Source organism: Elgaria multicarinata, chromosome 1 (genome assembly GCF_023053635.1).
Source record: "Elgaria multicarinata webbii isolate HBS135686 ecotype San Diego chromosome 1, rElgMul1.1.pri, whole genome shotgun sequence".
NCBI lineage: Eukaryota > Metazoa > Chordata > Lepidosauria > Squamata > Anguidae > Elgaria > Elgaria multicarinata.
The window spans coordinates 4,226,528-4,249,085 of NC_086171.1; the positions used below are offsets into that span (position 1 = coordinate 4,226,528).

Consider the following 22,558-nt stretch of genomic DNA (forward strand, 5'->3'; position numbering starts at 1 on the left):
AAAAAGGGGGGGAACCACGTCCAGTGCTGTGTCGTTTTGGTTATCGAAAGGTGCGTAAAAGAGGAACGCGTTTTAGAGGCGTTGCCCTGAGTCTCTGCAGCTCTCTGATCCAGCCAGCTCCTCCCAAGCTCTCGGTGGCAAACGGAGAGTAGCCCTCTTTCTCAAAGGTAGCGCTGGGCTCCTTTTGAGGGTGCAGAGCAGGTTGAAAACGGTTGGGCCAGGAGAAAAGGACGCTCAGCCCGGGGCTAGGTCCTGCACCGGGCCATAAAATCTTAGATAGGACCTCCCTCGAAGAACACAGGTAGCAGAGGCCTCAGGTAATAAAGGGGCGTTAAGTAGGGTTGGGTAGACAACAGGGCTACAGAGCGGCAGGGTTTTATTGCTGGTGAAGACACCTGTGGAGCCCATAATTGAGACACACACACACACCATTCAGAGGCACAGTAAAACCAGGCATTTTTTCACCCCTCCTCCAATAGTCAGCAAATCCCCGTGGGGGGCGCGTGTCCCAAAGAATAAGTCAGACTTCAGGGGGAAACCGACCATCTTTCCCCGCCCCCTCTCCAAACCGCAGCGTTGATTTGGGACCTGGGGGTGAGACACACCGGTGCGTTGGCCGCACGCTCTGGCTTAATGCTTGCGGGCTTCGCTGCCCTGCCTCAGTTCTCTGCCTCGTGGAGAGAGGCTCCCCTCCCACCACCCCCATTCCCAACTTGAGATCGGACCAAGAGACTCCCCCCCAATAGCGATACATTTCAGCCCCGCCGTTAAAGCTTTCTCACGGAGCGAGGGGGCTTGATCTCCTAGCTGGGCAAACAAAAGCAGAAGTCCTGGGTTCTGGTGCAAGTCATCGACGTAGTGCAAGGAGGGGAACCGCTTAAGGCCGCCGGAGAAAGACCAGACCGCCGTCTTGAGGCTGGTGCGTCGATTGCATCTTCTCCCTCGTCCTGCTGAGCTGCAGGAGGTGGCCGAAGTATTCTCCCTCCCTTTCACTTCACGCAGTCCTCTCTCCTCTTCCAGTGTAAGACGACTAATACAAACATTTGCCACTTCAAGCTCCACAGGAATGAAATAATAATAATAAAAACAACAACAACAGTATTAATCATAATCAGGAACAGCTGGATAGGTCCTAGAAACGCCCCGCTCCTAACTGTCCTGGGCGTGCTGCACTTGGAAGGCTGTTCCAGATGGGCACAGACCTCTGGCTTGCAAAGGAGTCCCCGAGGCGGTTTCCATCTGCAGAATGCCACGCTCCAGGGGCGGCGCAAAGAGACCCTCGGGGAGCAACAGGCTTATAGGAGGGGCGGAAATGCCGCCAGTGGGCACGGCTGGGCACAGCCAGCATCCTATGCGGCAGACGCGCTGCAAGGGAACGGGAGAGGTAAAGCCGGCCCACGTCAGTTATTTGGGCTCCGTCGGGTTGTATTCCGTCTCGCCGGAGGAGACCTGGGAGATGCGCCGGGTCGAACGCCACAGCCGCCGGTGGAACTGCCCCGTCCTCACCTGGAAGGAGGAGACAAAACAGCCGAAGGGAAATCAGCGGCCTCGGATACCGCTCAGGTGAGATGCTACCACAGGTGGGTTAGTGATGGCCACCAATTTGGATGTGGACAAGGGGGCAAAAACACCAATGACGGTTGAAGCAAAAAAGAGATGTATACTCTGGTGTTGAATAAGACTCGCGATATTTAATGGTAATTTCCACGTGTGGCGCAGAGCGGTAAAGCAGCAGTTTCTGCAGCTGAAACTCTCCCCACGGCCTGAGTTCGATCCCAGCGGAAGCTGGTTTCAGGCAGCCGGCTCGGGTCGACTCAGCCTTCCATCCTCCCGAGGTCGGTAAAATGAGTACCCAGCTAGCTGGGGGAAAGGTAATCATGGCCGAGGAAGGCAACGGCAAACCACCCCGCTATAAGGCCTGCCAAGCAAACGTCAGCAAAAGCTGGCGTCCCTCCAAGAGTCAGTAATGACTCGGTGCTTGCACGAGAGGTTCCTTTCCTTTCCTTCCTTCTTTCATGAGTACCAGAGGCATATCTGCCCATTTTACAGAAGGCACCCTTTCCTTTCCTTTCCTCAATAAAAAATGCATGAATTTTAAAAAAAGATAAATTGACGCGCACGCTACCTCGACATTTCGGGCCCTTAGGTCCTTCATCAGGAGCTGCAAACAAATCGAACGATCTATCAGAAAATGTTTCTTTAGAAATAAACGTCCTTTTTACATGTTATCTTCAATCAACAATTGAAGATAATATTGTTGCATTGTTGATTGTTTGTATTGTTGATTGAAGATAATATGTAAAAAGGATGTTTATTTCTAAAGAAACATTTTCTGATAGATTGTTCAATTTGTTTCCAGCTCTTGATGAAGGACCTAAGAGCCCGAAATGTCGAGCTAGCGTGCGTGTCAATTTATCTTTATTAAATCCACGCATATTTAATTACCATTAAATATTGCAAATCTTATTCAACACCAGAGTATTATTTATTTATTTAAAGCATTTATATCCCACCTTATATCATTAAGATCTCGTTTCGATTACTGCAATGTGTTATACGTGGGGCTGCCTTTGAAAACGGTCTGGAAACTTCAACTGGTACAAAACAGGGCAGCCCATTTACTAACAGGGACTGGCCGATGAGACCACATCACGCCAGTCCTTTTCCAGCTTCATTGGCTGCCAGTCCAGGTCCGGGCCTGATTCAAAGTGCTGATATTAACATTTAAAGCCCTAAATGGCTTGGGGCCAGGCTATCTGAAGGAACGCCTCCTCCCATATGTACCTGCCCGGACCCTAAGGTCATCCTCAGGGGTCCTTCTCCGCGAGCCCCTGCCAAAGGAAGTGAGGCATGTGGCTACCAGGAGGAGCAGGGCCTTCTCTGCTGTGGCACCCCGGCTGTGGAATGAGCTTCCTAAGGAGGTTCGCTTGGCACCTACATTATATGCTTTTAGACGCCAGGTGAAGACCTTTTTATTCTCCCAGCATTTTAACAGTCTATAAATAAATTTTAACTTGGTGTTTTAAATTTGTAATTTTGCATTGCTACTGTTTTTATCTGGTTGAGCTTTTATATTGTATTTTATATTATGGTTTTATACTGATGTTTTATACTTTGAATGTTTTTAATTTTTGTGAACCGCCCAGAGAGCTCCGGCTATTGGGCGGTATAGAAATGTAATAAATAAATAAATAAATAAATAATATAAATAAGATCTCAGAGTGGCGTACAGATAAAAACACACAGTATAAAACAATAAATATGCACAGTTAAAAACAAATTAAACCATGATCCAAGTTAAAACAATATATGCATCTCTTTTTTCTTCAACAAACACATATTTGGATGGCTTGAAAAGGGGGTTGGATAAATTCCTGGGTGAGAAGAAGCCTATCAAAGGCTGCTAGTTCTAATGGCTCTGTGCTGCCTCCAGTATCAGAGGAAGCAAGGCTGCGTGCACCACTTGCTGGGGAACATGGGTGGGAGGGTGCTGTTGCACCATGTCCTGCCTTGTTGGTCCCTGGCCGATGGCTGGTCGGCCACTGTGTGAACAGAGTGCTGGACTAGATGGACCCTTGGTAAGATCCAGCCTCAGGGCTCTTCTGTTTTTGTGGGATTCAGTACAAGTCAAGAAAGAGCGCTGGGTTTGACTCAGATACGGAGCCAGGAAGACCGAGTTCAAATCCCAACTAGGCCCTGGACTTGCAAGTAAGCCCACAGTTTCCAGAGTATGATTAAAGCAACGTTGAGGACAGTTCTTCAGGCAGATCTCACTCTCCTCCAGGCAGATCAATGGAAAAGCCTCTGGTTCTCCCCAGTCAACCCATCCCATCACCCGAGGTTCCATCTGCCTGGCACAGAGAAGGAGTTACATAACTGCTGATGGCCGTTACTCTCCATCTTTCACCCTTTATCCCAGTAGGTACCCATCAGGACCTGATGACACCATTGTAGCCTGCCTGCCTGAGTCCTGGCACGGGAGCCCTGAACAGAGAGAGAGGGGGAGAGAGATGGACGCCCACTCACCTCGGAAGGCTGCCCTGCTCCGACCACAATCAGCTTCCCATCCTCCAGGCCCACCAAGATGTGGCTCTTCTCCTTGGTCACAGAGACGCTGTGGATGGGGACCTTCATGGCCAAAGGGGAAATGGCTGCTTGGAGGCTGAAATGACAGGGTCAAAACTGGGTCCAAGAGCCAGGCGGAGGAACAAGAAGGCCCAGGCCTTCAAGTGTTGTTTTAAATGAATACTGTTGTCGTTTTTATACTGTTTTTATGCTTTTTAAATTTTTTGTATACTTTTAATGTCTACTATTTTTAATTGTTGTAAACCGCCCAGAGAGCTTCGGCTGGGGGGCGGTATATAAATGTAATAAAATAAATAAATAAATAAATAAATAAGTGCGGCCTAGCGGAGCCCATGTTGCAGTAGATGTGTTCGTCTTGTTGGTGCCTTGGACCAGGTGCCAAGATGTTGACTAAATTTGTGGAGCAGCCCTATAACAGGGGTGGGAAACGTCCGGGGGGCCCCAATTCCCCCACCCCCATGAACCCACTGGGGCTTGCCCCTTCCCTGCTGCTGTGCTGCTGCTGAAATTCAGGGACGTGGTGGCCACAAAGCGGCGATTTCTCTTTAAAACCAAGCGAGCAGGGAGCTCACGCCTCGTCTGACAACGAAATCATGCAGGTGGGCTGCGTTTTGCTTCCCCACCCTACGAGAAGGTTAAAGATTCAAAGCATTCAGAGAAACGTGAACCAGGCTGCTTTGAGCTCCAAAGGGTGTGTAACATGCCGTTGGCTCCGTTGCGAGGACAGGTGAGTTGCCCCACCCATAGGTAAAGACCGAGGAAGGGGGAGATGGTTACCTCTGAAGGTCCCTGATCTGCAACGAACACTGAATGGTCCCCAGCACCACAAACTCCTCTGTGACGCACATGGAGGTGACCTGCTCGTCCAGCGGGATGGAAGACAGGTGCTTGCCGTTGATGGAGTAGAGGTGCAGGGCGAACTTGTCCTTCAAACGAATGAAAAGCCGCTGGTTAGCCAAGCAGGCTCACACGCTCCGAGTCGACCTCTCAGGAGCCTCGATTTGTAAAAGAATTCCTCCAGCTGCTCTCTCAGTCCCTTGTGAAGCGCAGCGGTTTGAGCTGTGCCCAACTGGAGGCCTCTGGCAGGCGTGCGTAGAAGCCCTCCCCGCAAAATCTCGGATCGGGCGCTGCCGAGGCCTGCTCCGTTTTGGCTTCTGCCGGCGGATCCGGTTCGGTTTCGCCTGTACTTGTGACGAGCGACTGCTAGGGGCCAGTGTGGAGTCCCCACCAAAAAACTCAAAGCGAAGGAGACAGATGCTCACACTACAAGACCTCCGCTATGCAGAAAAAAAGACCTGTGCCTTTCCAGGAAGCATTCCCTCCGCCGTTCCCAACCTGTGTTAGACTGTAATGCATCTGGAGGGCGCCAGGTCGAGGAAGGACGCCTTAGCATGGGTGATTTCCCAAAGTGTAGATGCCAGAGCGACCTGCGTGCTTCCCCACTCCCTCGGCCCACCCCCTTGCCTGGCTCACCTTCAGGGAGGCCCTCCCCTCCACGGTCGTTTGGACCACGATCTGCCCCTCGTGGCCCACGGCCAGGTTGGAGATGGTCACGGGCAGCGAGCTCTCGCAGGGAGGCTTCAGCGACTTCATGAACTCGCCTCGGCGGATCGTGTGCACTATGATGGTGCCATCCTGGAGGAGGAGGAGGAGGAAGAGGCTTTCTAAAGGACGCTTGTCCCATGAGGATGCCCGGGGGTGGAAGGGAACTGCGTGAAACACACAACGGCCCCTTTTTGGTGGAGGGTGGAGAATTAAAGGGTTAGGGCCTCTCTGCTTGGTGAGGTTCAACCCCTGCGGCTGGGTTCACATGATCGGCGCTGGCCACCCAGAACCCATGGGCTGTTCTTAGGTTCTGGGGTGGCTTGTTAACCATGACAACAAGCCACCCTGCCTGGGTTCACACATGTCGATAAGCTGTAGCGCCCGCCTGCTTGCATAGTCACAATGGCAGCCAGCATGCACAGCAAGCCACCGTGGCTGGTGCTGATCGTGTGAACCGGCGCTGTGTGGGAGGGGCCTCGGGGCTGGATTTCAGGACTTCCTGGGCCTTCCCCATGGAGTGTGGCACCCGCAAAACTATGTTGCAACGGGGCTCCAGCAGCACGTCTGGCTGACCCAGAAGACGCTCGGATCCAGCAGCAACTTACCTTTGACCCTGACACGGCCATGTCCAGCTCGGTGCTGATGGCGACACACGTCACTTCATCATCGTGCCCGTAGAGAACCCGGACGGGCTTGGGCGCCAGGCCACAAGAGAAGCCGCCCTGGGCAGGGGAAGAAAAGGGGGTCGTGGAGGGGAATCTTGGGGTTTCTGCGTCTGGCTGCGCCTCTGACCACCCACCCTGTTCTGAACGACCCATTTTGAAGATCACGTGTAATCCTCCCAACGCGTTGGACTACATTTCCCAATTGTGGGAACTGTAGTCCAATACATCTGGAGGGTTCCAGGTTGGGGAAGAGACCTTTCATCTCAGCCAGAGGAAAATAGGACCCTCACGCAACCCAGAAAGCTCAGAAAGAGAAACAAGCAAAGAGGCGGGTTTTGCAGACCGACAGAGGAGAGCGCTTCATGAAGCCTGATGACTCTTCGCTATAATGCAGCCACCTTAATGCCGCACTAGAAACACAGTAATAATAATAATAATAATAAATATTATATAATATATATTATATATAATATTATAACATTATAATATTATAATTATAATATAATATAATTATAATATAATATAATAATAATAATAATTTAATAATAATAATAATAAATATTATATAATATATATTATATATAATATAATATATATAATTATATTATAATATTATAATTATAATATAATATAATAATAATAATATTAAATAATAATAATTTGTTGCCCACCTCTCCCTCTGGATTGAGGCGGTTTACAACACAAATGCAAACACCATACAATACATATAACTAATTAAAACATTTAAAACTAATAAATTATTAAAAGCAGCACATTATTAAAAAGGCATCTTAAAATTCCACTGGGGAGGCCTGCCGGAAGAGATCAGTCTTTATGGCTTTCTTAAAATACGGAAGACTGTTAAACTGACGAATCTCTCCCGGAAAGCCATTCCACGAACTGGGAGAGGCAGAAGAAAAGGTCCTCTGGGTAATAGTGGTCAGTCTTGTTTTTATTGGCTGGAGTAAATTCTTCCCAGAGGACCGGAGTGTGCGGGGTGGATTGTACGGGAGAAGGCGATCCCGCAGGTAGCCTGGACCCAAACCAGGTAGGGCTTTAAAGGTGATAACCAACACTTTACACTGCGCCTGGAAACTAATTGGCAGCCAGCGAAGAGATTTTAAAACTGGTATAAGAAGAGGGGGTTGCTAAAACTGAGAAGGGCTCAACTCTGAACTTGAAAAAATTGGATCTGGGAAGAAAAGAGGCAGTGTTGTCTATTCCACCACACCACACCCACACCCACACACACACACAAACAATATGGTCTCAACCCCCTCCTCTTACCTGCTGGAAGACCTGCCAGACCATGCAGGTGGTGTCCCGCGACCCGGAAATGAGGTAGATTCCGCACAGATCTAAGGCCAGGCAAGTGACAACATCTGCAGTGAGAGGAGAGGGGGATCACCGAAAGCTAGAGGGAAAGGTGTGGCCAGCGATCCCTGAATGCACGCAAGCAAGTCACAAGAGAACTGCCAGTGTGCCATGAAGAAGACATTTATCTAAGGATGAAACAATACAAATCCAGACACTCTGCTTGCACAGAGAGAGTTTCCTGCTGATTGAAAGCTCCTGCATACAAACATTCCCTCCGTGTGAGAAATGAGCAAGTCGGGAAAAAGGATCCAGGTCTAAACTTCCTTCCTGAAATGCTAGTTTTCCATGTGCAGGGATATATGTCATAGAATCACAGAATCATAGAATAGCAGAGTTGGAAGGGGCCTACAAGGCCATCGAGTTCAACCCCCTGCTCAATGCAGGGATCCACCCTAAAGCATCCCTGACAGATGGTTGTCCAGCTGCCTCTTGAAGGCCTCTAGTGTGGGAGAGCCCACAGCCTCCCTAGGTAACTGATACCATTGTCGTACTGCTCTAACAGTCAGGAAGTTTTCCTGATGTCCAGCTGGAATCTGGCTTCCTTTAACTTGAGCCCGTTATTCCATGTCCTGCACTCTGGGAGGATCAAGAAGAGATCCTGGCCCTCCTCTGTGTGACAACCTTTTAAGTATTTGAAGAGTGCTATCATGTCCCCTCAATCTTCTCTTCTCCAGGCTAAACAGGCCCAGTTCTTTCAGTCTTTCTTCATAGGGCTTTGTTTCCAGACCCCTGATCATCCTGGTTGACCTCCTCTGAACACGCTCCAGCTTGTCTGCGTCCTCCCTGGTTAGGAGGCCTAACCAGGGCCCAATAGAGAGGAACCAGTACCTCCCGTGATTTGGAAGCTATACTTCTATTAATGCAGCCCAAAATAGCATTTGGCTTTCTTGCAGCCATATTGCACTGTTGGCTCATATTCATCTTGCCATCAGCTTGCGTATGTTTCTAAATGGAAGAATGTTCAATTACAGTTCCCTGCAGGTAGAAAATGAGCATGTCAGGTAGAAAGGTCCCTGCTGTGCCTTCTCCTTGACCTGCTAGTTTTCTATATGCAGGGAAGAGAATTCCATCATCCCTTCTCCATCTGCATGAAGTCTGAAGAACTCCAGGGGGAATGAAGTCTATGTGGATGTAAGGAAACCCCCCTTCCCAATCTCCTACTACGAGTATCCTCCTGCCATTTCCATATTACCCACATCTACTGCCAAAATATTGAAAAAAGAAAAAGTTGAACTCAGAAGTATACAGAATCCTAGAAGGCTGTTTAAATTTGCAAACGGTGAGATTTTCAGCTTCAAAACTGTTTGGTTTGTATGTGCAGAAATCAGCTTCAAGTGTGGCTACTTATAGAATGTTATGTGGTTAGATGGAAATACAGATTCTGCTAGCAGAATACCCTTCTAATTCTGCGATCCAGTCACATTTTTAATTTTTATTTTTTTAATGAATCAGGTTTTCAAATAAATTTTAGCAAGGTTTGCAGGAAGGAAAGGAACAAAAGAACTAAGATCTTCCCAGTTTTTTTCTCTTTAGCCACAAGGCTTGGGAACATGTCTTCTAAAGATAAAAAGAAATGAAAAGCAGAGACTCTGTACTCAAGTGCAGAGAAGAAAAAAACATCCTTCTCCGTGAGCCAAAGGAAGTGAGGCAGGTGGCTACCAGGAGCAGGGCCTTCTCTGCTGTGGCACCCCGGTTGTGGAATGAGCTCCCCAGAGAGGTTTGCTTGCCACCTACACTGTACCCTTTTACACGCCAGGTGAAGATCTTTTTATTCTCCCAGCATTTTAACAGTTAAGCAATTTCATTTTAACTTTTGCCGTTTTAAATTTGCATTTTAAATCTGTATTCATTTCTGCATTGCTGCGTCATTTTATCCTGGTTGCGTCATTATCCCGTATTTTAGACTGTTTGTTTTATATTTTGAATGGTTGTTTTTTTTTGTGGTTTTAATTTTTGTAAACCACCCAGAGAACTTCAGCTATTGGGCAGTATAAAAATGCAATAAATAAATAAATAAATAAACAACTACCATATTTCTTCGATTGTAAGACGCCATCGATTGTAAGACGCACACTAATTTCAGTACCACCAACAGGAAAAAAAAAAAAAACCCCTAAGACACACCCGTGATTCTAAGACGCACCCTGTTTTTAGAGATGTTTATATGGGGGGAAAAGTGCGTCTTAGAATTGAAGAAATACGGTAGCACCCGTTGCATAATTTCCATGACTTGTTCTTCAAATTTTGAAAGCTGGATACTACACTCACACACACACACACACCACACAAACTGCATGACGAGCTGGGTTTCTGGGTTGGGTTTTTTTTGGGGGGGGGGTTGCCTCCTACCTCTGTGCCTGTTGATGTGTCCCACAACCTTCCCTTTGCTCAGCGAAGTGACTTGTAAGCTATTGTCCCAGTGGCCTCCGCTGAAGAGGAGCTTCCCGTCATGAGAGATGGCCAGCGTCTTCGAAGACACATCCACCCCTGGGGCAAAGGGGCCGTACAGGAAGCGCTGGGTCCTGGCGAGACAAAGAAGGAAAGAGGGTTTGCAGCGTTGCGGGGAGCGGCTGTGTGGGACCAGGTGAAGGCGCGAGAGAGGCCTGCCCTCACACGGGTTTCGCTTGCGGGGAGAAGAGACGCTCTGACTTACTTTGTGTTGGAGACGGTGGAGTCTTTGGTGAAGCTGAAATAGTTGGAGATGTTTTTGTCGTAGGGCAGCCAGCTGTGGGTCCCCAGAAGCCCACTGGCACTTACAGTGACCTGCAGGGGAGCGGGGAGCGGAAGATGAGCAAATGCAGAGTCGGAAGAGGGCAAGTGGGAAGGGGGCCCGGGGCTCAGTTCGGACGACGCCGTTTCTCAACGGTGGTTTTAGAACTCCACGGCGGCGTTCTTACACCACCGTCGAGAAACGGGTTGTCAGGCGGGAAAACTCCACGCAATGGTGGGAGTTTTTTGGGAAAACAACCCGTGCAGAATATCCACGCTGTGCAGAGGAGAGTTCCTGCACAACCGTTGTGTGGCGGGCTCGGCGGAGTTTTCCGTTGCACTGATTTTTCCCACCGGCTGCAGAGTTCCCTGGGAAGAGCGGCAAAAAGAGCGAATGCCACTCGAGGAGAGCCTCTGGGGTTGGTTTTTCTCAGCAATGGCTGATGGGATACCATCGGGAGGACCGGGGGGGGGAGGGAGGAGAGAGGGCGGAGGAACTGTCAATCAAACATCACGATGGGTTTTACTCAACTCCACGGTAGCCCACAGTCACACAACAGTGGAGTTTCTTATTTATTTATTTATTTATTTATTTATTACATTTTTATACCGCCCAATAGCCGAAGCTCTCTGGGCGGTTCACAAGAATTAAAATTAAAGATAGAGGAGGTTGTGTGGGGAGGGCCCCCTACGTTGACTAACGTGTTGTCCGAACTGAGCCAGTGAGAACCCAAAACGCAGCCTTCCACGGCCCGCAGTGCCATCTCCCCGGGGCTTATCCGACTTGCTTCCCTCATCAGGACCAGGAGAAAAGCAGGAGTCAGTCGTTTTGCACTTACCAGCACGTCGGGCGATCCCTGAGTCATGAAGGAGTGGGCTTGGTTCTTGGGGACCACAGCCTGCACCAGCGGGATGCCATCGCTGATGCCCTAAATGCAAAAAGAGGAAGAGAGAGGGGGCGTGGGCGAGAGGCCACGTGCTTTGTGATGCCATTTGATGAAACCGGTGCCACGTTTGGGGTCAATTCTTGAAAAGAATTTCCCCCTCCTAATTTCCCCCCCTCCCCTATAAATTTCCCCCCCATCTCCTGCCCTGCTCATCCAAAGAGAGTCACAGGAGCTAGGCTGGTGGCAATGTACATTCCCATACACCTTCCCCGCCCCGGAAGAAGAAGGGAGTCTTACTTCGACAAAGAAGGATTTGAGCTGGCCGAGGTTCTCAAAAATGTTGGGGGAAAAGGTGTCAAGGCGAGACAGTCTCCGGGCGGCGTTTTCGGCAGAGAGGCGGGCAGGGTGGGGCTCCTGCAGAAGAGATGAAAAGACAGCAGGGGGCTTAAATGGGGGGTGGGTGGGCATTTCCCACTTCTTTCATTTGAAGGGGGAAATTTGAGCGTCCTGTTCTTTGTGTCCCATGTAAAGCCATTTGCAGGTGGCGCACCTGAGAGGGAAAGGGAATCCTTACCCCAACCTGTGGAAAAAACACCCTAAGAGAAAGGGGGTATTTTCACAGACTGTACCCTAGGTCAGCCTTCCTCAACCTGGGGCGCTCCAGATGTGTTGGACTGCATCTCCCAGAATGCCCCAGCCAGCTGGCTGGGGCATTCTGGGAGTTGTAGTCCAACACATCTGGAGCGCCCCAGGTTGAGGAAGGCTGACCTAGGTGAAGATTGTAACGGAAGTCAGGGTCCACCTGACGTCCCTGCAAGGTAGTCTCCTGGACCAAACGTCCTAGACTCCCAGGCAACCCCCCCTCCCTAGCCCTCTCTGCAACCGGGACGAGCCAGATGTTCCAAGAATAAAGCCCAAACACACATTAGGGACCAAAGCAGGTTTCTTAACACCACTAAGACGAACATGTAAGGCTTGGGCCAGTAAAAAGCTAAGCGGGAGGGAAAGGGAAGGGTTGGGGGAGGAGGGGAGGGAAAAGGGGTGAGGAAAGGGATTGAGGAAAGGAAGCTAGCAGTTACCCCAATAAAACCATCAGTCATTCCACCACCCAGCCACAGCTGACTTTGTCATAGAATCATAGAATAGCAGAGTTGGAAGAGGCCTACAAGGCCATCGAGTCCAACCCCCTGCTCAGTGCAGGAATCCACCCTAAAGCATCCCTGACAGATGGTTGTCCAGCTGCCTCTTGAAGGCCTCGAGTGTGGGAGAGCCTGCAGCCTCCCTAGGGAACTGATTCCATTGTTGTACTGCTCTAACAGCCAGGACATTTCATAGAATCATAGACTAGCAGAGTTGGAAGGGGCCTACAAGGCCATCGAGTCCAACCCCCTGCTCAATGCAGGAATCCAGCCTAAAGCATCCCTGACAGATGGTTGTCCAGCTGCCTCTTGAAGGCCTCTAGTGTGGGAGAGCCCACAGCCTCCCTAGGGAACTGATTCCATTGTTGTACTGCTCTAACAGCCAGGACATTTCATAGAATCATAGACTAGCAGAGTTGGAAGGGGCCTACAAGGCCATCGAGTCCAACCCCCTGCTCAATGCAGGAATCCACCCTAAAGCATCCCCAACAGAGGGTTGTCCAGCTGCCTCTTGAAGGCCTCTAGTGTGGGAGAGTCCACAGCCTCCCTAGGTAACTGATTCCATTGTCGTACTGCTCTAACAGCCAGGACATTTCATAGAATCATAGAATAGCAGAGTTAGAAGGGGCCCACAAGGCCATCGAGTCCAACCCCCTGCTCAATGCAGGAATCCACCCTAAAGCATCCCTGACAGATGCTTGTCCAGCTGCCTCTTGAAGGCCTCTAGCGTGGGCGAGCCCACAACCTCCCTAGGTCACTGGTTCCAACACAATACCTCAACACTTTAAAACAAAAGAAAAGCCTAACTAACTCTGAGCAGTTCCCATTGGCTGCCCGAACCTGATCTTCCCTTGACGCATGTGTCATCCAGCAAAGAAGATGTAGACACCCCAGCACGAGACACTTTTATCCCTTTTTGGCCACCTGGCCCCATGATCCACACCAACCAACCAATGCCCTTCCCGGGCCTCTGGCGACCCCTCCCAACAGGAGCGAGACCCACATTCTTTCCCACAGCCAAAACAAGTTGACTTCTAAGCACCCCCTGATAAGCACCAGGTGCTACGGTGGGAGCTGGAAGTGCCAGGCGAAGATGACCCTGGCAGGCGCGCCCAGCTCCTTCCCTCCCACCTGAGCCTGGGACAGCAAACTTGAAGCACGAAGAAATACACTTTCGGGTAGACACAAAAAGCAACATTAAACCAGAACAGAACGGAAACCATTTCAGACCCCCTTGTCCTTCACAAAGACGTTGAATGTTAACTCAGCTTTCCTGATTGCCCTCTGTATGTTTCGGACCGTGACTCCCATTATCCCCAAGTAGTTATGACCATCCTTCAAGGTAGGCAGAGGTTTGTATTTGCATTTTCTGCACACTTGAATTGCATTTCAATGAGTGGGAAAATGTAGTTCTCTCCTCCATCCTCCCTGACCACGGCAGGTAGTATTAAGTGCAGAGCGTGGGACGTGGCAGAGTACACGTGAGCAACAAGTCACATCGATGTCTCCTGTAACAGTTTGCAACCTTGGCTTTATTCCTCCCCCCCCCCACACACACACCCTGTGTTTGCTGGCTCGTGTAGCGCAGAGTGGTAAGCGGCCGTTATTGCAGCCGAAACTCTCCCCACGGCCTGAGTTCAATCCCAGCGGAAGCTGGTTCTCAGGCAGCTGGGCTCAGGTCGACTCAGCCTTCCATCCTCCCGAGGTCGTAAAATGAGTACCCAGCTAGCTGGGGGAAAGGTAACCACGACTGGGGAAGGCAATGGCAAACCACCCCACTACAAAGTCTGCCAAGGAAACGTCAGCGAAAGCAGGCGTCCCTCTAGGAGTCAGCAATGACTCAAGTGCTTGCACGAGAGGTTCCTTTTCCCTTTTTTTGCTGGCTAAACGCAGCCCCAGCCAACACAGGAGTAGTAATCCAGCTCCCAAAAGCAACAACGGGCAGCCAAAAAGTGGTGGTACTGCTTGTGAACCTTTTTCTTTAAATTCTTTCCGAAGATTTCCCAAGAAGCATGCTAAAAAGGAAGGCAGGGATTGGAAAATACAGTCTGGAGGGCCTTTGACACGGAATAACGGGCTCAAGTTAAAGAAAGCCAGATTCCAGCTGGACATCAGGAAAAACTTCCTGACTGTTAGAGCAGTACGACAATGGAACCAGTGACCTAGGGAGGTGGTGGGCTCTCCCACCCTAGAGGCAGCTGGACATCCATCTGTCAGGAATGCTTTAGGGTCGATTCCTGCACTGAGCAGGGGGTTGGACTCGATGGCCTTGTAGGCCCCTTCCAACTCTGCTATTCTATGATTCTATGGGGGAGGAAGCTGGAGGTATCAAATGGTGCTTTGGGAATTTGTCGCAGGCTAACGCCCCCCTGCTCAAAATTTTCACAAAGTCTACATGATTCCATGTTGTTGTTGTTACTGATGTTATGAATGAAAACTTTCAAGGATTGCCTGAAGCTATGATGGGGCCGGGGTGTGTGTGTGTTATTGAATGTCTTTAAGCCCAAGGGCTGAATTCAACTTCAGAGAAGCTCTCTCTGGTCAAAATACCCACCCACCCCAAATGTTCCCTGCATGTGTGTTTGCTGTCTGAATGTTTTATGTAAATGGTTTTGCACTTTGCATAATGTGTTTTAATGGTTTTTAATCTTTGCGAACCTCCCAGAAAGCTTTGGCTGTGGGGCGGTATAGAAATATAATAAATGACATGGAAATACCAGCACATTTTAGCTTACAGCTCTCGCTTTATTTATTGATTGCATCTCTAGCCCGCCTTTTCTTCCTCCAAAGAACCCAAGGCGGCGTACATAACCCTCCGATTTTATACCCACAACGACAACCCTGTGAGGTAGGCTGGGCTGAGAGTCTGTGACTGGCCCAAAGTCACCCAGTGAGCTCCTGTGGCCAAGCGGGGACTAGAACCCAGGACTCCCGACTCCTAGTCCAACACGTTAGCCACTATATCACACTGGCTACGCCCCTGCCAGTAACTACACCTTAGGAGAAGCAGTTCAAGCTTTAGAGGAACATGCAAAAGCTGGGAAACCCCTAAACGAGGCTGGAGCGAGGGCAAGGGGTGCATGGTCTTCTTGGGAACCCTGGAGGGCCCCACTGGGACCCCAAGCGGGCGAGATCTGGCCCACAGGCCAGAGGTCCAACACCCCTGTGATATAGGCTTGTAATGCTCCTCTCCAATCAGTCCCAGACTGCCTGCCTTGTGGCCTCGTTTTTAATTTTTGTAAACCACCCAGAGAGCTTCAGCTATGGGACAGTATATAAATGCAATAAATAAATAAATAAATACCTTCAGCAGCTGGCATGGGGTCTGCCCAAAGTTGCCGATCATGCCTTCCAAAGCCTTCCGTTGGGTTTCATCTGCTATAACATCCAAGTCGACTGCCCCTAAAGCCAAATTGCAGGAGGGTGGGTGGAGAATGCATAGTCATAAAGAGGCCATTTAGATCTTCAGCCTGCCGACTGCTGCATGTCAGCATTCAATTATATTGGCAACCAAGAGATTCATACTCTCCGAGAGTCATTTTCTGATTTTCTCCTACCTATTCCTGGTAAATCACTGTTCCTATGTCAGTTAAGGAGACGTAGAAACAGTGGAGACAATTTGGAGACGCACATCTCCAAAATCTTCAAGAGATATTTTGGAAATGTGTTTGAAGAAATTGTTAGTGTGTGTGTGCGCATGCGCGCGCACACACACACACACACACCATAGAATCATAGAATAGCAGAGTTGGAAGGGGCCTACAAGGCCATCGAGTCCAACCCCCTGCTCAATGCAGGAATCCACCCTAAAGCATCCCTGACAGAGGGTTGTCCAGCTGCCTCTTGAAGGCCTCCAGTGTGGGAGAGCCCACCACCTCCCTAGGTCATTGGTTCCATTGTCGCACTGCTCTAACAGTCAGGAAGTTTTTCCTGATGTCCAGCTGGAATCCGGCTTCCTTTAACTTGAGCCCGTTATTCCGTGCCCTGCACTCTGGGAGGAACAAGAAGAGATCCTGGCCCTCCTCTGGGTGACAACCTTTTAAGTCTTTGAAGAGTGCTCTCATGTCTCCCCTCCATCTTCTCTTCTCCAGGCTAAACCTGCCCAGTTCTTTCAGTCTCTCTTCCTAGGGCTTTGTTTCCAGACCCCTGATCATCCTGGTTGCCCTCCTCTGAACACGCTTATATATATATAAGCTTCCCTTCCCTTAGTGGGATGTGAACTATGGATTTTCCTAATCAGCACATCGCTTTGCAATTCATACCATTTGAAGCTAGGGGAGATTAGTAGGCCAGGAGACACAGTTATATGTCTGCCCCTGTTATGGGGAAGCCCCCCTCAAGAAATGGAGTGGACATATCCTTCCCTCAGGGGAGATATGGGGGTGCACCATGCCAGGGACTGCGCCTAGGGGTGCCAGTGGGTGAGGCTTCACTCAGATGGGGCAGGCACAAGGACTCTGTTCAGACGACATGCTGAATTCCTAACCATGGTGGCTACATAACCATGGTTTAAACATGCTCACTAACGATTTGCTCCAAAAGTGTTAGCGGTCTAACCATTTTAGTTCAAAATGTGGCAGCCAAGTTGGTCACCAGTACATTTGGGGTGACCATATTACGCCAACTTTAAAATCCCTCTGTTGGCTGCCAATTAGTTTCCAGGCAAAGTACAAAGTGTTGGTCATTACCTTTAAAGCCCTACATCAGCCTTCCTCAACCTGGGGCGCTCCAGATGTGTTGGACTACAACTCCCAGAATGCCCCAGCCTGGGGCATTCTGGGAGATGCAGTCCAACGCATCTGGAGCGCCCCAGGTTGAGGAAGGCTGCCTTACATGGTTTGGGTCCAGGTTACCTGCGGGATCGCCTTCTCCCATACAATCCACCCCACACACTCAGGTCCTCTGGGAAGGGTTTCCTCCAGTCAGCCAAAACTAGGCTGGCAACTGTTACCCAGAGGACCTTTTCTTCTGCCGCTCCCAGACTGTGGAACGGCCTGGCGGAAGAGATTCATCAACTTAACTCTCCCTCTGAATTTAAGACAGCTTTAAAGGCCAGCCTTTTCCGGCAAGCCTACGCAGATGAATTTTAAACCTAACAATTTTTATCGATGCGTTGATTGTTATTTTCTATTGGTTTTATATGCTCTTTTAATTACTTTGATTTACATTGTATTGTTGTACTAATGTTGTTCCCCGCCTCGATCCAAAGGGAGAGGCGGGTAATAAATAAATAAATAATTATCATTAGCAGCGTGTTGTGTGAACCAGGCCCAGCGTGTCCCGCTCTAACAGTTGTGCCACTTTGCCTGTTTTGCTGAATCGAAGGAAGGGTTATCCCAACCCATGCGAAGCTGGGCCTGTTTGCTAGATTTAACATAAAATTACTCATCTAGCATGTCAATTTCAAATTATTTATGGCATTTTGCACAGTATCATTTTTATTGGATTGTAAAGGTGCTTGTCAGCTGCTTTGGAAGTCTGATTTGTCCACCTTTGTCCACGTATATCTGAACCTTAAGAGCTTCTCCGGATGCCCTGCTCTGAGTGCGCCTGCCAAGTGAAGAGAGGCAGAGTGACGTGACCACTAGAGAGTGGGGGCCTTTTCAGTGGTGGCACCCTGGTGCGACGCCACCATCTCACACACAAGGCTTTGATGCGCGCACCTCCCTCAGGCTAATCACCACCACTTAAATACCCGAGGAAGGGATAAAAAGAAAAATATAACCTTTCCCTTATAGCAGAGGGAAAAGGTAAGGAGATTTGGAAAAGGCTTCTCTGTGAATATAGCAGGCTGAAGGTTTAATGTAATGTGTTTATTTATGAACCAATAGAGCAGCAGACACAGCCAAACTGACACGTGGTTTTAGGGTAGCAAAATAAAGAAAACGTTTATTGTAGTTTACAGTTCTTAGTTCCTTTGAATTATATTCCAATCCTGCCTATTCTTAAGAATACTGGTAGTAACCGATCTAATAATCACAATCCTTAGTCCCTATGATCTTATTTTCACTCACTCCTCACACAACTCCTGGCAAGAAATCACACAGCTAAACGCATCTACCCTCCAAACCCCATCACCAACCGAACCCCTCAGACCACTCAGCTCCCCACTATATATAGACTCCTCCCCCTTTCCACAGCACCACTAGCCACACCCACTCAGCCCAACATTCCGCACTCTCCAGCCACACCCACTCAGCCCAACATTCCGCACTCTCTAGCCACACCCACTCAGCCCAACATTCTGCACTCTCTAGCCACACCCACTCAGCCCAACATTCTGCACTCTCTAGCCACACCCACTCAGCCCAACATTCCGCACACTCTAGCCACACCCACTCAGCCCAACATTCCGCACTCTCTAGCCACACTCACGCAGGCATACCTAAGGGAAGATAAATGTGGGTAACGTCACACCTGGTTATGGCACCAGCTTTGTGGGCTTTTCAGCGACAAACTAAGACCTTTTTATTCACCCAGGCCTTTAAAACAACATTTTTTGTTTTTAGCTTCGGTCACTCAGTATAAAATGCCAGGTTTTTAATCTTGATTTTAGGTTTAATAATCTTATGCTGTATTTTAATGTCGGGTTTCTTTGCGAGTCGCTCAGCGGGTATTTGCAATAAATAAATAGAATATATAAAAAAACTAACTGATTATTTAGACATGCCGTTGGTGTACGGCCAACCTATTTTTATTACTCCTACATTAATGATCAGGAAGAAATCCTGCTCCCCTGAAGGGTGGTAACTTAAGTTATATTAAGCATATGTTGGAACAAAAGGGCGAAGGAGGGACATGATAATCTCGGCTTCTGCTGGTAGGAGTTTTGGTGATTCCTGGTCGTTAGCAGTAGCATGGAACTGGTAAGGAAAATGTAACACCTCTGATAATGTTCCCTAAAGCACCTTGTGGGATCCCACCTTACCTTCATACGTGCAGTAATAGAAGACGTTCAGGGCTTCCACTGCCTCCGGGCCCCTCTGCTTGTACCCGAAGATTAAGTCGATCCACTCGTGGAGATGGGCAGAAACATATTCCGATTCCTGCCAAGGACACGATGTAAGCAGGGCTCAGGGCTGCCTCCTGGCCACCCCGCTCGGCCCTTCCTCCATCGCGAAAAGAAACGAAAAAGCCTCCTCCCCATATTTGTAGGGTTATTCCTGGATAGGAATCTGCGCGTGTACAAAATCCCCGAAATTAAGAGGTTTTTGCAACTTTAACATCATTGTCAGTCTTCGGGGGGTGGGGGGAACAGTGGGGTTTCACTTGTGGGGCAGGAGCAGGGTTAAACCATCCCAGTTTTAGTTGACCAATCAGCTAATTTTTAATCTAAATGAATTTGCATATTAACCAGACCCCACTGAGGCCTTTGGGCAAGACTGAAAAGAAGGGATTTCACAAAAACACTTCTAACACTCACTGTTAGAAGGAAAGGCCTGGTTGGGTATTTTTTCACTCCCAGCTACAAATCAGAATCAAAGTAGCCTCACGAAATACACAAACACGTCCCTGAACTCCCAGCCCCACCAAGGATAATTTGCCCACTGCACTAAAGGCTATCAGCCTGAGTTAAATGAATGGAAAATTGGAAGACGGCATTGAAGTAAATATTATTAAAAGGCTTCTCCCGCTCCGTAACGGCGTAATGTAACAGCAGCTTTGCTCAACTTACTAGGGCTTTACTGTGCTTGTGGATAAAATCTTCTGGAGATTTGGCCCATCTGGGTAGGACAACATCCCCCACTTTCTCATTTGATATCTGAAGAGAGCCCAGATCAAAGCCTGCAGGAAATAATAATAATAATAATAATAATAATAATAATAATAATAATAATATGCAGGTACATAAGGATAACACCAAAAGATAATCTGTCATAGGATCATAGAATCATAGAATAGAAGAGTTGGAAGGGGCCTACAAGGCCATCGAGTCCAACCCCCTGCTCAATGCAGGAATCCACCCTAAAGCATCCCTCACAGATGCTTGTCCAGCTGCCTCTTGAAGGCCTCAGTGTGGGAGAGCCCACAACCTCCCTAGGTAACTGATTCCATTGTCGTACTGCTCTAACAGTCAGGAAGTTTTTCCTGATGTCCAGCTGGAATCTGGCTTCCTGTCACTTGAGCCCGTTATTCCGTGTCCTGCACTCTGGGAGGATTGAGAAGAGATCCTGGCCCTCCTCTGTGTGACAACCTTTTAAGTCTTTGAATAGTGCTATCATGTCTCCCCTCAATCTTCTCTTCTCCAGGCTAAACAGGCCCAGTTCTTTCAGTCTCTCTTCATAGGGCTTTGTTTCCAGACCCCTGACCATCCTGGTTGCCCTCCTCTGAACACGCTCCAGCTTGTCTGCGTCCTTCTTGAATTGTGGAGCCCAGAACTGGATGCAATGCTCTAGATGAGGCCTAACCAGAGCCGAATAGAGAGGAACCAGTACCTTGCGTGATTTGGAAGCTATACTTCTATTAATGCAGCCCAAAATAGCATTGGCCTTTCTTGCCTGTCCTGCATCCTTTCCTGCAACTTATTCCCCACCTGCATGAGAGGAGACTGAAGAGATACAAAACGGACTTAGAGAATCCAAATGATGCCACCAGCAACAAGAAAGTGGAAAATGTAGGTGACATGGTTCAAGGGACGATAGAAGAATCAACTTGCTTGAACTTGTTTGGCAAAATAATACTAACGATGTGCTTATTTGAACTTTTTCTAGCCTTTGAACGCAGCAGAAATTACTGAAATACTAAGAATTACATTAAGGTGTCTGTATGCTTGGCTTGAATTCTTATGCATTTTTAAAATTTATTTATTTATTTATTTATTATATTTATATACCGCCCCACAGCCGAAGCTCTCTGGGCAGTAAACATTAAAAAGTATACAAAATTTAAAAACCATCAGAAACATAAAAACCACAGTATAAAAACAACAGTATCCATTTATAAAAATGGATACTGTATACTGTTGTTTTTGTATCTTTTTGATGGTTTTAAATTTTGTATATTTTTGTTAATGTCCACTGTTTTTTTAACTTTTGCAAACCGCCCAGAGAGCTTCGGCTATGGGGTGGTATATAAATTTAATAAAATAAAATAAAACAAATAAATAAATGCCTGTATGGAATTCCTCGTTGCCAGTGGATACCAGGCTAGCAGTTAATTAGAGGCGCTGTTGCATTTGTCTGCAAGCCCTCTCAGCAGGGACGGGGGCCAAGTTTAAGTTCAGCACAGTACAGTAGATAGCAGGCCTTTTCGTCCTTGTTTTCTGTTTGTGCATTTTTAGACCCCTGCTTTTTTGCTTTGGCTTTATTCGGTTTTAAACTGAAGCTTTTTACATTATGATTTTATTATGTGGTTGTATTTTATGGTTTCAAGTTTTGTGTGGCGCAGAGAGGTAAAGCAGCAGTTTCTGCAGCCGAAACTCTCCCCACGGCCTGAGTTCGATCCCAGCGGAAGCTGGTTTCAGGCAGCCGGCTCGGGTCGTCTCAGCCTTCCATCCTCCTGAGGTCGGTAAAATGAGTACCCAGTTAGCTGGGGGAAAGGTAATCACGGCCGGGGAAGGCAACGGCAAACCACCCCGCTATAAGGCCTGCCAAGAAAACGTCAGCGAAAGCTGGCGTCCCTCCAAGAGTCAGTAATGACTCAGTGCTTGCACGAGAGGTTCCTTTCCTTTCCTAAGGAGCTCTGGCAATGGTGATGATGACAGCAGCCCACTGCCAGAGCTAAACAAACCGCTATAAAGCGCAAGTTGCTCCAACTCTAGCTCATAAAAAAATGACTTTAGAAAAACCACAATAGTGATATACAGAACGTGTCTGCTGGTGGCTATTAGTGAGAGGCAGTGTGGTGTCGCGGGTAGAAGGTTGGACTGCAATTTGGGAGGCTTGAGTTCTAGGTCCCACGCGGCTGTGAAGCTGACTGTGTGACTTTGGGCCAGTCGCTGACTCTCAGCCTATCCTACCTCACAGGGTTGTTGTCAGGATAAAATGGAGAGGAAGAGACCCATGTATGCCACCTTGGGCTCCGAAAGGTGGGATATAAATGTCACAAATACATAAATAAATATTACATAAGATGGACAGCCATGTGTCAGGGATGCTTTAGGGCGGATTCCTGCATTGAGCAGGGGGTTGGACTCGATGGCCTTGTAGGC

The 22,558-nt window shown here is 48.5% G+C and overlaps 1 protein-coding gene across 3 annotated transcripts in view; it reads right to left on the reverse strand.

The window, feature by feature from the left end:
* Positions 1–557: 557 nt before the first annotated feature.
* NBEAL2 (neurobeachin like 2) overlaps positions 558–22,558 on the reverse strand; it is a 234,755-nt gene continuing 212,754 nt past the window's right edge. For all 3 annotated transcript variants that reach the window (XM_063122418.1, XM_063122403.1, XM_063122411.1), the window contains 13 exons: positions 20,084–20,193; positions 19,337–19,454; positions 15,713–15,810; positions 11,567–11,683; positions 11,222–11,311; positions 10,327–10,436; positions 10,023–10,195; positions 7,584–7,678; positions 6,237–6,353; positions 5,560–5,721; positions 4,864–5,012; positions 4,027–4,162; positions 558–1,506 (listed from right to left, as the gene is read on the reverse strand). In XM_063122418.1, coding sequence (XP_062978488.1) covers positions 1,405–1,506; positions 4,027–4,162; positions 4,864–5,012; positions 5,560–5,721; positions 6,237–6,353; positions 7,584–7,678; positions 10,023–10,195; positions 10,327–10,436; positions 11,222–11,311; positions 11,567–11,683; positions 15,713–15,810; positions 19,337–19,454; positions 20,084–20,193 — 1,577 coding nt within the window. In that variant the 3' untranslated portion in view covers positions 558–1,404. The remainder of the gene's footprint in view (positions 1,507–4,026; positions 4,163–4,863; positions 5,013–5,559; positions 5,722–6,236; positions 6,354–7,583; positions 7,679–10,022; positions 10,196–10,326; positions 10,437–11,221; positions 11,312–11,566; positions 11,684–15,712; positions 15,811–19,336; positions 19,455–20,083; positions 20,194–22,558) is intronic.